The sequence below is a fragment of the Tinamus guttatus genome, unplaced genomic scaffold (assembly GCF_059628265.1).
Source record: "Tinamus guttatus ecotype Peru unplaced genomic scaffold, ASM5962826v1 Tinamus_guttatus_pri_ptg000247l, whole genome shotgun sequence".
In the NCBI taxonomy this organism is placed as follows: Eukaryota; Metazoa; Chordata; class Aves; order Tinamiformes; family Tinamidae; genus Tinamus; species Tinamus guttatus.
Window position 1 is genome coordinate 7,192,573 of NW_028288781.1, and position 18,028 is coordinate 7,210,600.

An 18,028-nucleotide genomic window follows, 5' to 3' on the forward strand; every position below is an offset into this window, starting at 1 on the left:
CTGTATTTCAGAATACAGTCAACAAATAAAATATACAGAAAACAAAGAAGAAAGCTTTTATATTAGGGAAAAAAAGGTTCTGTTGGATAACGTTTATTGAAGCATGAAAATTTATAAGGGTTGCTCATCTTCATGCTGTACAAATATTTAATAATATTTACATATTATTGTATAATAATAGCTTAATAAGTAAGTAGTTAATGATGGTGATCTCTGAGAATTGGAGACCGATTGCTGAGTTCCTGTATACAGTAATGGCATTTATTTTAAAAAAAATTCCTTATATTGTTGTAGCATGCCTATATGGAGATCATCTTCCTGTCTTTCTGCATTTTGGTGTGTGAGTCAGATTTATATAATACCTCTTGAAGCAATCTGCTTGATGCTTTCTTCACTTTTTTCTTTAATAGGCAGAAACGATGTATGCCAATTTGTTACGCGTTCATCTTGAATGCAGTCTGCATTCCTATCAGCAGGTTAAGGTATGTTTATTATCATATTATAAGTAGTATAAAGTGGATATGTTAATCTAATTTTAAAGAGGTGCTTTCCAGAGTTTTGAAAATTTTAGCAGCAATACAATTAAAAATGTCTCCATTTAAATGGGAACTGTGGTATGATATCGCAGTATCACTACCCTTTTCCTACCCTCCCAAAAAACAGTCTTTAAACATTTTAGTATGTGTTACATTACTTTGTATGGAGTATAAAAGTGATTATGTTTGTGTAATTTCTGTTCTCCAGAAATGTTTTCATAAGTTTCTGGTAGTTTGTACTAACAAAACAGCTGAAAGAGAAGCCTGCAGCCCAGACTGCTTAGGCTGTGTTTTCAAGCACCTTTGGACTGGGCTTTTACTGTGCAGAACAACTGAGGCTCTCCTCTAAATTCGCTTGCCAAAAACCTCTCCAAAGCTTTGGCCTTTTAGGACATTTGATCTCCAACTGCCAGGTAGTGCCTTTAAGGGGGCTTTAAATAGGTTTGCATAGCAAATAAATGTTGGTTCCCAGTGCTGCCGATACCTGATCAGTTAGTTTGTTGGATCAGATGTGTAGGCCCAGAGCTGTGGTCTGCAGTGCTCTCTTATATCAAATATGAGTGGGCCAAGACTCTGTAGCTATTTCAGTGCATGCCATGCACTGCAGTGGCGTTGTGCTCTGCCTTATTGCCCTGTTTGATTCTTACATTGCATAGTAGATAAACCTAAACTTGAGAAGCACCACAAAGCTTAAGACTGCACGTAATTCAGCTGCCTGCTCTTTGATAGGAGCTTCCTAAAAGTGTAATACACTTATGCTTGTGTTGCTGCAGCAGCTTCCTCTGTGCTTCTCTAGCTGTTGGTTCAAGTACTTAGGATTTCTGTGATGCTCCGTGAGTTCCCTGGCATCCAGCTCTTTGAGATGCTTCCCCTCTCCTGTCATACCTCATTGCAGCAGGTGTCTGTGGGTGTCTGCTGCCCCTTCATTAGGGCACTTAACATGCTGTGTTTGGAAGTCTTCCCTTCCTCCTGCTCCTGAGCAAATGACTCCTCCTGGCTGGCCATCAGAGCCTGCCTCTAATGACCTTGGCCATGTGTTGCAGGACAGGTTGATGTTACTCACCGTTGAATGTCGTCTTGTTTCGCTCGTTGGGTTTGGTTTTTGTGTGTGTGTGTGTTTTTTTTTCCCCAAAATGGTGTCTGTGTCTTTGTAGTTGCTGTAAGACCTATCTGTGTTAATGGTGGTCACAAGCATAGGAAATAAGATCTTGTTTGTATGTATCTGAAGTATTCTAGCCAGGCGACAGTGTTCTCTATTAAGAATTGTACATATATGTTTGTTTTTTTAAAATTGCTTCAGTGAGAAATGGAGACAAAAAAACACAGGATTTGGAAAAATAACTATAAACAGACCAGTGAACATGAACTGTCTTCCTACCATTAAGACACATGCATCAGTCTGTTTATGGCACATTTTATTGAAGGCAGAGGATTTAACAAAGGAAACTGTTTTGCAGTCCCTGAGGTGAGACTGACTGAGGCAGTTTATAAATTTGCATTCTTTCAAGGTTCAGTGTCCTTTTTAGTTGTTTTTCGTCTTTGTTTTTGCTGTGCTGTCTTTACTTGCGCTGTCTTTGGTTTCTGCTGAGAGTTTTAGCAGAGGTCCTAACCACTCCTGTTTATCAGCACTTCAGTGTTCAGCACCTTGCCTGTTTAGATGCTCAGTTAGCTTCTCAAGACACCTTGCTGTAAGGACAATCTCCGTTTTGCCCCCTGCACACACTGTGTCCCCTTGTTTCACTCCAGAGCTGCTGTTTTATGCCTGATGATCCAATGCTGCTAGAAATGAGCTTAATGGTAAGAATGGAAAATGCCCAACAAGATTTTGTGGAGCACAGACAATACTTATTGGAGAATCTTTTTGTAGTTTATGTAGCAGTGGAAAAAACGAAGACCTCAGGTAAGTCGTAAATATGACTGCTAATTGTAATAGCAACTGGTTTGCTACGTGTTTCATTACCCCATGTGCTAAATGAATCTGCTTCAGTGGCAAGTTCAAAGTTTTGCAAGTGAAGGAAAAAAATCAGTGCAGTCGAAAGCAATATGTCAGTAATGTTTGTTGAAGATGGAGTTATTGGAGAGCCCTCCTCTTTATAAAGGTATTGGTTTGTGCAGTTGTAAACTGCATCCATTTTGTTCTTTTTCTCCCTGTGCTTACATGTATGCATAAATAGTATGTAAAGGTGTTATGGGCATTTGATTTCTATAGCTGTATTTCTCCTTTCCCGTCAATTTAATTAATCATAATAGGACTAAGACAGCAGAATGCTTTGTATTGTGCTGGCAGTAGTGGCCATGGTGGAAAAGGGAAGATAAGGTAATAAAGAGGATATGTGCATCATTTGTTCTTGTAAGCTAGAATTCCACAGGCAAAATAATCAACTCCTTACAGTTTCTTTATAGTACATTTATTGGGTGAACAAATCCTCCAAATCCAAGGGATTTTAAATTATTTATAGAGCCTTGCAGTCTGTTTGGATTGCTCTTTTTAGACTGTAGAAACATTTGTGCCAGTTATGCTTTCTGAAGGAAGAAGAAGAAAGAACTGCTTAAGCATCTAGGTTAAAATCATTATTTTTAACAATGCAGACTTTGCATGAGTAAAAACAGCACAATCCTTTTGTCTTTTAAGAACTTAAGTCCACGTTTTTCGTGTCAAGGGTGTTGACTGTAACACTTCTAATGGTTGAAGTACTACTGTGTTTTTAAAGTTGTTCTCTGTTAAATTAAGGCAGATTATAAGTCCTGGCCGGGTTGGAGCCTGGCTGTGTAATCCCTCTTGCCTTGCGGTAGGAGGTTCCACGTCTTGCGCTCTCAGTGCTGGGGGCAGCTTCACCATGTCACACCGTACTGTTTGCCTGCTTACCCTCCCTTTGCATAATTAAATAAGAGAGATGTGGTGTTGAGGGAAAGATATGACCAAGTGGTGCCTTTCTTGCTGCATGCTTTGAGCTGACCTGGGCGTTCCTTCTTTTAAACAGGTGATTCCTCAGTAAATGTGTACGTGTTGAATTCCGGGAACAGCCTTGTGCACATACAGGTAATTATGTGCTTCATGCAGTCATGTTTTTATAAGATGTTAGATTTGACTGGGGAATTCATTAGCTCACTAGTTTACTGTGTATGAGCAAGCCGTCTTTTTGCTGGTGGCAAATGTCCTGCTTCCATATTTTTAGAATGTGCCCAAATAACTAACAGATCTTGTAGATTATAGTTCAGTGATGGATTTTCTTTTTTCTTTTTTTTTTTTTAAGATGTAAGAGCTGTCAACCTAAACAAAAAAAAAAAGTTTATTTAGAAGATGTGAAAAAAATGCAGATATTGGCTTGCAAATTTGATGGGAGCATAGACTTTGAGAAGAATTAATACAGGAGTTAAAATAATAATTGTAATAGTGCTACAAGGATCCTTATATCTTGTCTCAATGCAGGATATACGACAGTTGTCACAAAAGAAGACATCGTCTGTGGAGTTTGAGCCAGTACTGCTATCTTCTTCAGCTACAAACTTTACAAAAGTTGCTTCCATTTTTTGTAGAGGTACAGTATAATGTACTTGCAGGTAATGTGATTAAATAAGACTTGATTATTAGAGTGTAGTTTGTTGCAGCAGGCAGAGACACTGGAAAAGCTCAAAATCATCTTGTCTGGGATTTTTTTTTAAGAGAGGGAATTCTTTGTGCCCATTGTTTTCACCATTTCTGTGTGTATATACTGCCTCTCCTGCTGATCTAAAGCTCTAAGCTATACATATTTCAAAAGAGAAAGAAAACACTAAAACTGTTAGCTGATTTTAAAATAAGTGTAATTATTGAATATGCTTTTTTGACATCCTTTTATAATTTGTGGTTATTTTTCTGTTTCCAATGTATTTTCCAAAAGGCTATTGTGCATGGGTGGTCATTTTTTAATGACGTTTCTTGGCAGGATCATTGAAGAGGCTTGTCTGAGACCAGGCATGTTTGTGGAAGAGCAAAGATTAAAATTGAAGAATTCTTGACTCCAGCCCATTTCCTGTTCTGACCACTAGACTGCAGTGCATAGACTTTAAATGTTTCTGAAGCAGGCTGCTTTCATAATGACAGTGGGACTTGTTTTTGCTAGAAAAACAAGGCAAGCAAGAAGTAGTTGTGGGTTTTCCTTTTTTCTGCTTCAGAATAGCCTTTCATTTATTGAAAGGGGGCAGCATGTTCTGATAAATCAGAATGCTGTTGCAGGAGGCAGAAATCTGAAGCTGTGCCAGTGTCTCCTGGTTAGAGCTGGTCAGGTTGCTCTTAACAGCCTTTTTTTTTAAGGTAGCATTCATAAATTCGTCTTAAATCAAGGTTCAGGATCTCTGAAAACTAAGACATGAACATTTAGGTCTGTTCTTTACCTATGTAGAACAGAAGTAGAAGAGCAAATGTTCTCCTTTGCAGAGTTCTTTGGAAGCCTCCTGAGAGCATCATTTTGGATGTGCTTTTTTTCCTTCTAGTTGGTATTTTATTTTACCCTATATCTGTTTTTGCCCAGCTGCATCATGTGACAATGAAAACTCTTATGCAGAAGACAAGAAGAGCAGCCTGTTGGAAGGCACTGCAACACTAAAAGCCTGTCTTTCCTGTCCTGTGATGGAAGGGTAGGTTAACAGTGGATTTTTATTGTTAACATTCACTGGCATTGTGAAGAATACTGCAACCTCCTTTAAGAGACAGATGAGTTTACTTTTGTCCCTGAATGGTCCTAAGGACAGTGAAGAGTCCCCTTCCTGTTCTTGTTGTGACACTTGCTAAAACACACCTGTGGCATTTTAAGTAATTATTCTGTACCTCAGGAATTTCATGATGCAGTAAGAAGATGTGCCTTAACAGCTCTTGAGCACAGCACATAAATATGGCTTGAAACCTGTGTTAAAATTTCCACCATCTTGTTTCTCCACCATAGAAGCAGTGTAGTTGTAGAAAAAAATGTGGAGTAAATGCTTTTCTTGTGCCAATTTCATGGAAGCTGTCATTTTTCTTGTCAGTTTTTACTCTGATATTACATGTAAATATTCCTAATATTCTTATTCTTAATAATTTTGCTCTTTTTCCTTAAAGCACTTTTTTAAATCCCTCACTATGCAAGAGTTGTACAGTTATCTGTTCTCATGTTGACCTCTATGTGTCCGAGGACAGTTAGAGATGTATTTGTTTTATTCTGTATTTACTTACAGATATTTTGACATAGATCCTTCTGCAGTGTTGTTTCATATAGAACCACATCATAATACTTCAGGTTTGTGGACCATATGGTTTACAAATAACTTTGACTTCAGCATTGAACTTACCGAAGTCTTCATAGCTAGAGAGATGAAGAACATTTTAAAGGTAAGTTTTATTTTGTTCCGTGCAATGTTTTGTCCTTGACTTAAGAATTTATTCCTTTGATGTACAGAATAGACTGTTTAAGAACTTGCAGTTCTCAATGCTGGTTGAAATCAGCAAAAAATAGAGTTGTTTGTCTTTAACTGTTAGGTCCTGAAAAAGCTTTAGCTCTCTATAGGCATTATTTGCTGTCAAGCTTGCTTTTGGATTGCTGTGTTAGCAGCTATTTTTTCAGTTGAGTTGCAGTTACAGATGCATCAAATTATAGACTAGTCTATGTTCTCAGAATTGTTGCATGTGTTTTTTTGTGTCCTATAGGATTCAGCACTTCTTCATAGGCTGTATTGGAAGTCTTTAGTACATAGAAAAGCTTTGAAGTTTGCAAGGCGAGGCCAATAATTTACTTATGCAATGGCTTGATTCAGAACAGAAAATGCAGTTTGTGAATACTTACATAATGTAGGGCTCTAACTGGCCATTTGCATGTCTAGGAGACTTACACGTGCAGGTTGTATGGATCAGTTATGGGAATATGTGATTGTGTAATAACAAAAATAATGCAAAATGAGAGGAAGTTCACACTTCCCAAGACACCAGTTGTAATCAAAAATATTTTACCAGTTTTAATTAAGTTTTCTTTGATTCTTTCTAGGTTCTGAACTTTGCTGAACCTTTGACTCTACCTCCAGGCTGCTGGAATGTATTTTCTTTAAAACTCAGTGTGAAAGACACTCTAACAAATGTCGTTTCTAGTATTTGTTTGACCACAAATGTAGGAATGATGTTTGAAATACCTCTGCAGATTTATGCGGCAGTGTCCAAGGTATCGTGTTTGGCTGGGCTGAGTGATTATCGTGCACTGCAAAGCAAACTGCAGCGGCTTCTTTCTTAGGCGTGTGCGGGGGGTGGGTTGTACTAGATGGTCTCCAAAAGTCACTTACAAACTTAATCATTTTGTGATTTTATGAATCTTTGAACAGAAATGTATCCTTAGTCCTGAAGGGAGAAACTGAACTCCAGACTACTGTGTCAAATGGAGGTTGAGAAGTTAAACTCTCAAAGTTAAATAGCACTGAAGTTATGGTTCTCTAGGCAACTTTAGTTCTGTTTCTTGACTCATCTACATTATACACTAAGAAACAGGAATTGGGCTTTTTATTTTGTCATATAGATGGTAATTGTTCTTGTTTGCTTTGTTTTCCAGCAGGGAGATCTTCATTTTGAAGCCATAGCCCATTGTGATATTCAATGTTACTTAGGAAAGTCTGATTCAGGTAGGCCTGTGCTGTGCATGTATTTTTTGTTTAAGGCATCTGATGGCCATTTTGTGGTAGAAAATACATTTTATGTAGCAGGGCTTGTGATGGGAATATTCAGATTGTAAATACAAGCACTTAATTTATTTCAGACCCCTAACTGCATAATAGTTACTAAGTTATTGTTCCATCTTCATAACATGATGGATTTAAGACCTTCTGAAAAGTTCTTGCTGATGGTATACTGCTCCTTTCTTTCTTCATATGTACCCTCTTCAGAGATGTTTGGTTAGGATGATAAAGCTGCCAACTACCTCCAAGAGAGTAGAGATTAGCAAATGTGCTGAACCTGGACCCATATCCTATGAAGTCTTTATCTGATGAAAAAAATGACCAATAGTTACCTTTATCCGGAGTGAAATTTAGAGGCTTCTGCTTTATCTGTTTTTCATGGTGATAATTTCGTAGATTTCTGCAAAAGAGCATTTGCCAGGCTGATAGAGCAGCACTGAAATGTTTAACATGGTACCAAATAAAATGGAAGGAGCTGGTGTCAGTTCTTTTAAGTACCTGGCTGGCATTTACAGAAACAGTGTTAGACACTGTGTGGACAGGTGACTGCCTGAAGAATATGTAATCTGACAGACTGATTCAAGATGATGATGTTTTATTGTTGCTCAGAAAGGAGTTTCAGTAGATGACTGGGTAGCACAGGTTTTAAAAGTTTAAATGCTCTTCTGAATGTGTTTTCACAATGATGCTTTCCTGAAATAGCTTTTTCTTATGAGGATGTCAAAAAGACAGTAGCAGTCAAATGTAAAAAGGAGGATTGAGGTGATGGAGAGAAGTACAGGGGTTGGAGAATCAGTGACGCATATGCACACTTATGTAAATATCTTAAAAGCAAGTAATTAAGAAGCATCTAAATAAAGAAGTATTGCCGATATAAATAGTCCTTCTTTGTTTCCTTTTCATTCTGATAATGAAACACATCCAGATTTTCAAATACAGATACTTCTCCTTTTAATTTAAGATGCTAGTACTTTTTAAATGGAGAAGTCTACGTGCATGCCTGAAAATACCAGCTTGAAGAATCTGTGCTGAAATACTCAAATCGTCATCAATCCCAAGCGCTTACTTTAAGCACCAGAGACTGTAAAATAACATTCACTTGTTACTTTCAACGTTAGCCACTCTTGTTTCCTTTCAATAAAAGTTCATTTTCCTATCTCTCTCCTACTATGTGAAAATGCGTGAACCAGTATGGCACCAACTTTCCAAAAGATATTTAAGCTTTAGATTGCATTAGAGCCTGAGACTTCTAGCTTAAATAGCGTTTCAGAAAATGTTTAGCATCTGCAAAAGAGAAGGTAGAACAGAAGTGCCATTAATGCATGGTATTCGTTTTTCTACCCCATATTATAAATTAGAATTTTGTGCTACTATATAAAGACAGTATGTGACTTTACATATTCCACTGATACCAATGGAGAGTTCTCTGTAAAGACTACTGACAAAATCGTGACTTTTTGATGCCATCCATTAGAAATAACATTAAAAAGGGTTTACCAGAGCATAAAAAAGTCCATGATTCTCATACTCTTGTTTGAGTAGAATTACTGTCTACAGATGCATATTTTGAAGCAAATCAAAGGTGAACAATAATATATTTACCTTCACAAATGCTGTTTTGGAAGGGGAAGGTGGGTTGCACACTCTTGTGTGCTCGCGTGTGCACTCTGTCTCCCTCTGTCTCCCCCTTTCCGCATGCAAAAGTAGATTGATGAAAGGAGCACTGTACAATACGAAAAATTATTATCATTTTAGCAAATCTGCTTTGGCAGAAGAGTCTCTCCCTGGACCAGTCTACGTGGGATGTGGATTCTGAGCTTGCCAGTGAACTTTTTGAAAGGTGGCAAAAAATAAGACGTGGAGAAGCCTGCAGGTCTGTACAAGCTGGTACAGTACTGTTAAAAATATTTATTTTCTGAAGTATTTGTAGTTAGAGCAAATATTTTTGACTTTCATGCACTCAAATCTAGGCACCTTGAAGCACCCAGTGTTTCTGAGCATGGCAGAAACCCCAGACTTCCGTTTCAAGGCACTGTCAGCAATAATCAGCTTTTCAGAAGCTGATTTTTAACATATAAATAATGTTTTAACTGCACACCACCATAACTACAGAGTTTGAAAGCAGGCAAAGCATGTTTTATCAGATCAGCGATGGTAGTTGCACAAATCCTCTGTCAGTAGGCTGCACTGTAGTCTTTTCAGACTCAGGGGCTTTGAATAGTTTTAAAGCTTTTTTTAGTCCCTGGCCTATCGGATCCGACATACGGGGGAGGTTGGGAAGGACGCAGTCTCAGATGGAGCAGCTCTCATGGAGAGGCTGGGTCAGTGCCAGCAGCCCCTTGGCAGAAGGAGGCAGCAGGGCTGGAAGAGGGGATCGTTGCGTTGCAGGTGGGAAGTGGCGGTGGAGGGGGTGCACCTGAGGTACATCTAGGTTGCACTAATGCTAGGTTGCAGCTTTATGGGCTTTATTTGGTGAAAAGCATTTTCAAGGGAAGATTAGATGACTTAAATAATGGGCCCCAGAAAGTCATCTTTGTGTTTTTTTAACAAAGGTTTCTGTTTTTGCCAATAAAGCAGGAGAAACGCTCTGGGATCAGCTCGCTTCATTCACCAGAAGAAGCTCGAAGAGGAGTCGTTTGCCTTTTTCTTGCCACGGTTGACTACAGAGCCTGGCCTTACAGTGAACTTCAGTGCCACAGCAGTTAAAAGCAGTGCGGTAAGATTCTTAGCCTACTTCTGAGCAGAGGGGCATTTAGCTTGTTTAAATAACAAAATACGCTCTTAAATTTGATGCCTAATCTTTTCATATTGCCAGTACATTAGTATTTTAGAAATCCTCACCTAGTTTAAGACACCACTTCTCCTTATTCGTTTGGGTCTTTGTTAAGTTCTCCAGCTACCTAATTTTAGTATTTTCATACAAAGAGAGGAGTAAAGCATTTCAGTGCAGATTTTAGTGAACAGTTGTTCGTGGCTGTTAAAGCTTTCATCACATTCTGGAGTAAGTCGTATGCTTGTGGTAAAATGATTGAACAATGGACAGGAATAGCATGTGCTGTTCATTAATGAGGCATGTGGCTACAGGATGGCTTGCTTCACACCACAGCCGCTCATGGTAAAGCGTGTAAAATGTTTGCCTAAGAAGTGACACCAAGAGATCAGCAGAGCAAAGTGTCTTCAAAACATGCTGCCAGTCATTTCTTTCTCATTTGTCAGATTTTGGTCACTACGAACTAAGCTTGGGCCAGATCCAGTCCAGAGAGATATTTTTCCCATGCACATAGTGTGAATTACTTTAATATTCCTTTTGTGCCATTTGGCTGTCAGTTATCGCAGTGCCATGTGCAACCTACTTGCACTCGCTTCTGTGAGAAAGAATGGCACCTTACTAATTCTGCCTTGTTATGGAAGACTTTGTGCATTCGTGTCTGCGTGTGTAATTCAAAATCCAAGTGGAAAAGTTGTTTTGAGGAAAAGAAGTATGTATTTTTGCCCATGCTTCATGTTCTCTTAGCTGTTTCTGCAAATGAAGACATTGTGGCGAGATCTCCTGCTGTTTCATGTGGTTTTGTGCACATGTGGTTGTAAAGTATTAAGACAGAAGCCAGGCTAAAAGTCCCTTGAAAATGCAGCTCATGTTACCAATGCTGAATTATTTTACCTTCCAAATATCAAGTATGTAGTTTTTAACTTTTTCTTTTTCCCTCCAAAGGTAAAATATTTTGTACTACGAAACCCTTCATCCTTCCCAGTTACGCTGCAGCTTCTGCCTCTTTCTTACTACCCCGATCCTCAAGCTTCAGTGAATCTGCTCAGCAAATGGTAATTAGTATAACTCTCGGAATACTACTTTCCCTTTATAAAGATGTATTTGCTATGCCTTGTGATTGGTGCTTATGGTCTGTTTTAGTTTTTCAAAGCGTAACTTAGCTGGGGACGACGTTCCATCCCATTTGGGAAGGTGTAATTGTGTTCAGGGCAGCTCTGCTCTGTGATAAAACCCAAATGAGTATTTCCAATGAGTTTGTCTGCCAGCCTCAAACCATAAGTAATACAAATAAATTAATGTCGCTGCATTGTTTTGAACATTTCATTCTAGAACTGAAGATCTAACTTCTGCCTTTTTTTTAAGAGGAGATGAGAAATCTAGGCAGAGCTAGATAGACAGTCTAAAGAGGGGTGGTAACATGGGCTGGATTTAACTCAAATAAGCCCTGTCACATTCAACTTTGAAAAACTGCCGTACTTCTCTATGTAGTAGGACTATGATTTTCATTATTTGCTTGCTGGGAGTTAGTGGGACAACTCACCTGCTTACTTGGGGCCCAAATCCCTGTTTAATTGCTTCCTTAACATAATTTCTTTACGTGTGTGTGTGCATGTATATGTATATGTATACATCTGTGTGCATTAATAGTTGCAAATATAATTTCCATCTATACTCTTTACTAGTGGTTTGAAATTGCTTTTTGTCTGTATTTGCACACTTTTGTTTCTGCAAATCTTTTGAGTTTACCAGAGGTCATGTTCACTGACCGGGTCTTTTAAGTTGAAGTTGTGGCAGGTGAATTTTTAATTCAGTAGCTGGAGGCCCCTTAGTCTTCCATGATGTAAACTCTGCCCAGTAGTTTTCTTATGTCCATTCACAAAGCTGTAAGTGTCAAATGCATCTTCTTTGTTCTTGGACAAATAGTTAATGCTATGAGTGATTTTAATTTGCAGAGTACATGGGGGGAAAAAATATGAATTTGTCCCAAATAAATCATGAGCAGAAAGAGGGATATTTGAGTAAATTATTAAGATTTGATAATGATTATTTCTCATCGGTTGTGTGGTCAGGAAAAGCATTTGAGCATTTATGTTTATATGAAATAAAAATGGTATGTCTTAGAAATTGTATATCTTCATTGCTATTATTTGTCATATTTCATGCTGAGAGGTTTAAAAAGCCAAACCCATGTGTCTGCTTTCCAAATACGTAGAATCATCCTAAAATTGTGGTGTATTTGTTAAAATGCAGACCCATGTTTTGAAAGTATTTCACATCTGCCAAGTTAAAATTATTCTTTACTTAAGAATAAATGCCAGCATGTAAAAACAAATCAGTGCAGTTCTGACAGATTAGTTCTGAAGTACTTAATTTTTTTTTTTGTTTTGGTTTATTTAGGTTTGGCATAAATGTGAAAACTATTAATTTCACAACCACCGAATTCAGGCTCATGGATGAGTGTTTTCACAGGGTAAGATATCTAATTCTGAATGGGGAAGTGATTTGACACACTGTAATAATGAACATTTTGCAAACTATGTTATACTGCAGTAGTTACCAAAGGCTATTTGAAACATCTTAGTTGTGTTCTCTTGATTTTCTGATAGGTGTCTATCTTTGCAGTTGATTTATTTCCAGAGTTAGTTGTTTGCTAAACTGCAAACAGCAGTGGGGAGGGAGCCCGTGCAGCATGTGGGCCTGTGCGTGTTGAGGAGGCTACAGCTAACGTGAAAGGCCGCAGTTTACCTCCTCTGCAGGGACTTGTGTTTTGCCCCCGGAGTCGGGTTCCCAAGTCAGGGAACTCACAAGCTAGTTGGATAATAGGCAGAAATTCTGCCTTGTTCGAGGGAGGAGAGAGCTGGGTTTTATACATGACCTCCATCCCGCTGGAGCTTCCCTATGGAGCGCGGAATGGTTTCTCTCTGCCCCGTCTCGAGCAGGAGTGGGGTGATGCCGCAGTGGGCCGTCCCAGCACAGGTGGCAGAGGCAGTGGAGTTGCAGGGCTGCAGGCACGGGCTCGTCTTGCAGCCCAAGGACTGTCCAGGGCACCAGCAGAGCTCATGCTGACCTCCCAGCTCTGCTGAAGCCTGTCTTTGACATGTGTGCATGTTCCAGCTGCTCCTGCAGCTTGTAGGCACACACTGAGAAAGAGAAGGTAGTTCCACTACTACAGAGATAGGGCTGAGTGTGCAGGGCCCCCGCAGCCTCGCCAAGTGGAAAGCAGGGGCAGGATTCAACCCCGGCCTGAGTCATGTCTGCATTTCACCTAGAGGCTGCAAGGGCTAGAAAGAACGTGTGTGATTAGGTAGTTATTCAGTATATGTGTGTGTGTGTGTGTGTGTGTGTGTGTATATATATATATATATATATATATATATATATATGGTGTGCCATGGATTGCTAAGCATCTGAGTATATACATCTAAGTGTATGCATATAGAGATACAGGGAGTGGGGAGGGAGTGACAGGGTGAACTTTGCAAATGTCGTATGTGTTTGGCTTGAATGGATACTGACTGTTAAGTGCAGGTTCTAAAACTTGATGTACACCCCTTTTTTCATAAAATAGACAAGAATGTGAATGCTTTGGATGAGAGAAGTTAAGGCATTAGTTAAACACCTATGAATTTAAAAACACCTGATCGAAAGCCTATTTTTTAATATTTATAGTTGTTTTGACCACTTTATAGGTGTCTGAATAATTTTCTAAGAGAGCCTGAGTTTGGGTATAGAGAGATTTTATGGTTATTTTCAATTTTTTAATGGGGAAAAGACTAAACAATGTTGAAACCCAGCAAAATTATTACATTATTTCTGGACTTGCCGAGCTTCTGGTAGTGCTGTTCTTCAATTAATATGCTGAGGAGTTCACTTTGGCTTGTGTTCTGTGACTCAAATGATCAGCATATTTGCCAACAGTCCTTCTCTCCATTAAATCAAGTTGCAAGTCTTACGCTGGGGGTATAATGGTTGCCACATTTTCCTGTGCAATCAGTACATTGTCAGTTCTCCTTGTGTTGTGAAGTACTTTAGCATTCCTTGAGTATGAAAGACAGTATATAATTTCTTTTCCATCTGAGCAAATAAAATCTGTTTTTTAAAAAATGAAGTAATACATTCCTTATAATAAGTGCAGTAATATGAACTTTTGGTCAAATAAACAACCTTATCTGATGTTTTATGCTGTCACATTAAAAGAGTTTTGTGTAACAAGTTAGTCAGCAGTAATTGCACCTTGCCAAAATATATCTTATGTGGTGCTAAGTAAAGATTTGGTGCTTTCTTCACTGAGATTTTTAAAAGCATATGTTTTCCTTGAATAAATAACTGCATTTTTTCCTTACCAGAAAACACATCAGGAGGATCTCATTAACAAGAAATGCAGTGCTGAGCTGCTTCACTTACATTTGCAACCTTTGGAAACCAGGAGAGTCGATGTAGTTTTTACACCAGCTGACTACAGAAGAGTAGCTTCCCTTATTTTAATCAGGTAGGCCACGTTTCAGTTGTAAGTGATAAGCAAACAACTGCATGAAAATTAATTTGCCAAATCTTAGAGCAAAGACAAGTGGTCAAAGTTTGGACATCAAAGTGTCTTTCCTGTGATAATAATAAAAAAGACCCTGATGTCTTGTTTCTGCTTAAAGGCTCTTTGTGCCTTATGTGTTGGTCATTTGAAAATCATAACTTCAGTTGAGCCTTTATTTTTCCCTCGGTGTCTGATCAGTGGGATATAAAATCTATATGAATGTAACTGGGGCAGTTCTGATTTAAGTACCTTAGGTACTGAAAGAGTTGTTATGTTAACAAAGTGATGTTTGATGTCTACCTCTCTTCACTAGCAAAATTAGTTCACTCGAAGGTAGCTTAGGTGGTTCTGCTCCTAACTGGCACGTGCAGGTACTGCCGTACGCAGTTCTGCATGGGTGCCGTGTGCTCTAGGGGTCCCTGCTTGAGCAGGGGGCTTGGACTAGGTGATCTCCAGAGGGTCCCTTCCAACCTCAACCATTCTGTGATTCCGTGAGTCCGTGGAAGTCTCTTGTGTTTTCCATTAGTGTATTCCTTTACGAGCAGAGCAGCGTTATTGTTGTGCTGTGTGATTTCATTGCTTTCAACTTCATAATGACAGGATTTAAGTATCCAGTGGATCAAATTTTCAGCCATACATTGGATATTTTTAGAGGAAGATAGAGTGTATGGAAGAAGCAACTACTGTCATCCAATGGCAGTAGTCAAAAAAGTTGTTCCTTTCCTGGGTAGAAATTGACAGATGAGTGGGACCTGAATGATCCTGTCTGTTTTTAGGGAAATGTATTTATGCAGATGTGGCCAGTTGTTCTCTTCCTGAAAAACCATTGTGTTGGTTTGACACCTAGATAGCAGAGCCATGTTTTTATAACCTACTTTAGTGATTCAGGGACTGACTGCTTGATTTTTACATTGTGACAGAAACAACTTGACTGTCCTGGATGTGGTCAGCGTAGAAGGCTTTGGAGCCAAAGAGCTGCTTAAAGTAGGGGGCCGACTGCCAGGTGCAGGAGGATCACTTAGGTTCAAGGTGCCAGAAGCTACGCTAATGGACTGCAGACGACGTGAGTAAGGAGGAGCAGGTCTCTGATCCTGTAGCTGGCTGTGTTAATCCTTAGCATTATTGTTACTAAACAGAAAGTCGAAGTAGAAATCTGAAGACCATGGTAATGAGAGAAGGAGGTTCTATTTTCTCAAAGCATTGGCTGAGGATAGTAACAAATTCTGGAAATACACTAGTGCAAAACAGCTTGTATTAAAATGTTGGCCACTTTTGAATTTTTTTATTAGATTGAAAGTAAAAATCATTTATAAACATAAGAAGCTTCTTAAGCATTGAAAAATTATTGAATATTCTCTTTTTTTTTTTTTCTTTCAGAACTAAAAGACAGCAAGCAAATTTTATCCATTACGAAGAACTTCAAAGTAGAGAATATTGGGCCTCTTCCTATAACAATTACATCTATGAAAATCAATGGTTATAGTTGCCAAGGATATGGGTTTGAAGTGTTAGACTGTCAGGAATTTTTCCTGGCTCAGAACTCATCACGAGAGATCAGTATTGTGTAAGCACTGACAAATTTGCTGACAAATTAATTTAAGTGGAAATTTGAAATAGTAACAGAGTTTCAGTAACAGGCATTCCAACAACACACATATACGATTTGGAGAGCTTTAAATATAAATTCCTTAGGCATTTCCACTCTTCAGTAAGTATAATGCTAACAAATTGATGATATTAATAAGGTTTCTTTATGGGACACCATTATCTTTACAAGGCAGCATAGATGCTTTTGCCTGCACATTATGCAGTAATCCATTAAAACAAAAGACTCGTCACAATAAATGAGGATGGAATGCTTCGCCACTGACTTTTTTTCTTTGCTCACTTTTCTCCACTTTACAAGAAGACTTCAATCTAGTCACGTTTTCCTAACGTTGCAGAGAGTTCTAAAAATGATTCCTTTTAAATCCTGTTGAGTAGAACAGTGGAATGGGTCTGAGAAATAAGTGGAAGAAGAATTTGGCCTTTCTAGCCCAATCATCATCTATTAGGAATCTTTTATTCCTCTGTGCGCCATGTCCAAGGAGCCTTGGTATCTGGCCCTTTCCAAACAGTGCTGCCTGTATGCTTGATAACTATTTTTGATGTAGAGCACTTCAGTTAGTGTGGATTGACTGTGTGCTCTCCCTTGAAAAATGGAAAACAAGTCACAGAACAGCAGCGTGTGTGTGCATGACTGTATTTTTGTGTGTATAAACAAATGTATTTTACTGCTTGCAGATGACCTCAAAGTTGTATTTCTGCTAGGCAGATGACCTAGATGGTGCATCTGCATAATCCAAGCAACCAGTGGTCACCTACTGTGTTTTTTTCATATTGTTAAATCAGAAATTGTTTTGTATTTTGGGGTCAATGTGACTTTAGAAAATGAAATTAAACCCAGCAGTGGAAAAATAACACCGGCGCTTTCTGCTCTTCTCACAGATTTACACCTGACTTTACCTCTTCCTGGGTAATCCGGGAGCTTACGCTGGTGACGGCTGCTGACCTGGAGTTCCACTTCACGCTGAACGTGACTCTTCCTCACCACCTGCTGCCGCTGTGCGCAGATGTGGTGCCCGGGCCCAGCTGGGAGGAATCCTTCTGGAGGCTCACCGTCCTCTTTGTCAGGTAGCGCGCGCGCAGCCTGCACACCAGGGTGCAGGGGGAAGGAAACTTCTCGTCTGACAATTTCTTGCTTTAAAGTCGTCTTACATTCTTAATGGCAAGACCAAAATCTCTGCTGCATCTACGTTTCCTAGGAATTTGACTCCTAGGAACCAATTCATGCCAGCTGGCCATGATAGTTTGCATGAGATTTTGTAGCTGGTGGTAGCACTGACAGGCACTTTGTTCTCCTGCTTCTGACATACTCCTGTGTTAAAGCTGCAAAGAAAGCGTTAGGATACCCCTAACTGGACAGCACATTGCTAGAAGACTAATTCCCCAGCAGTAGAGATGTGCCTGAATGTCATAAATAGAACCGAGTGTACGTGAATCATAACTCTGAAGTTTTAGACAACTAAGTAAATGCATGCTTCTCCTTCACCTTGCTTCCTTCCACCTGTTAAAAGATGCTTTTGATCAGCAACAGCTAATATTGCGATGCTACAGATCCTAATGTGTAACAGCCACCAGAGGTCTGGGTGTGCACGCTGAGAGCCTGCTTGTGTTGCTGTCCTGGCACTGAAAGCAGCAAGAGCACCAAACCAAAACCAAGACTGACCATGTTACATGGTTCTAGATGCAACAGAGGGTGCTACAGGGATTTGGAAAAAATGAGGAATTGGGGATTATGAGTTGGAGTGGGGGGGGGAAGGGAGAAAAATAGCAAATTGTGGCAACTTTTTTTAATGCTTTCTCAGCTGTCTTCAGGTGTAGAAGTACTAACAAAATGTTTGAAAAGTAAATCTTGTTAGGAACTTTATCTCTGTCATTGAACGCTGTTGAAAACTGCTGACACCAGCATCTTCCATTTCA

The 18,028-nt window shown here is 39.2% G+C and overlaps 1 protein-coding gene across 3 annotated transcripts in view; it reads left to right on the plus strand.

Annotated features, from left to right (window-relative positions):
- TMEM131L (transmembrane 131 like) overlaps positions 1–18,028 on the plus strand; it is a 73,475-nt gene that overhangs the window by 41,083 nt on the left and 14,364 nt on the right. The window contains exons 8-23 of one of the 3 annotated variants that reach the window (XM_088526530.1): positions 411–482; positions 2,283–2,436; positions 3,518–3,576; positions 3,967–4,075; positions 5,048–5,153; positions 5,730–5,883; positions 6,533–6,703; positions 7,085–7,154; positions 8,964–9,081; positions 9,783–9,924; positions 10,921–11,030; positions 12,376–12,448; positions 14,325–14,467; positions 15,427–15,569; positions 15,884–16,070; positions 16,994–17,179. In XM_088526530.1, the coding sequence (XP_088382656.1) occupies positions 411–482; positions 2,283–2,436; positions 3,518–3,576; positions 3,967–4,075; positions 5,048–5,153; positions 5,730–5,883; positions 6,533–6,703; positions 7,085–7,154; positions 8,964–9,081; positions 9,783–9,924; positions 10,921–11,030; positions 12,376–12,448; positions 14,325–14,467; positions 15,427–15,569; positions 15,884–16,070; positions 16,994–17,179 (1,997 nt within the window). Of the gene's footprint in view, positions 1–410; positions 483–1,669; positions 2,002–2,282; positions 2,437–3,517; positions 3,577–3,966; positions 4,076–5,047; positions 5,154–5,729; positions 5,884–6,532; positions 6,704–7,084; positions 7,155–8,963; positions 9,082–9,782; positions 9,925–10,920; positions 11,031–12,375; positions 12,449–14,324; positions 14,468–15,426; positions 15,570–15,883; positions 16,071–16,993; positions 17,180–18,028 lie in introns of those variants that run through there. The other 2 variants (XM_088526529.1, XM_088526528.1) reach the window with 2 other exon arrangements.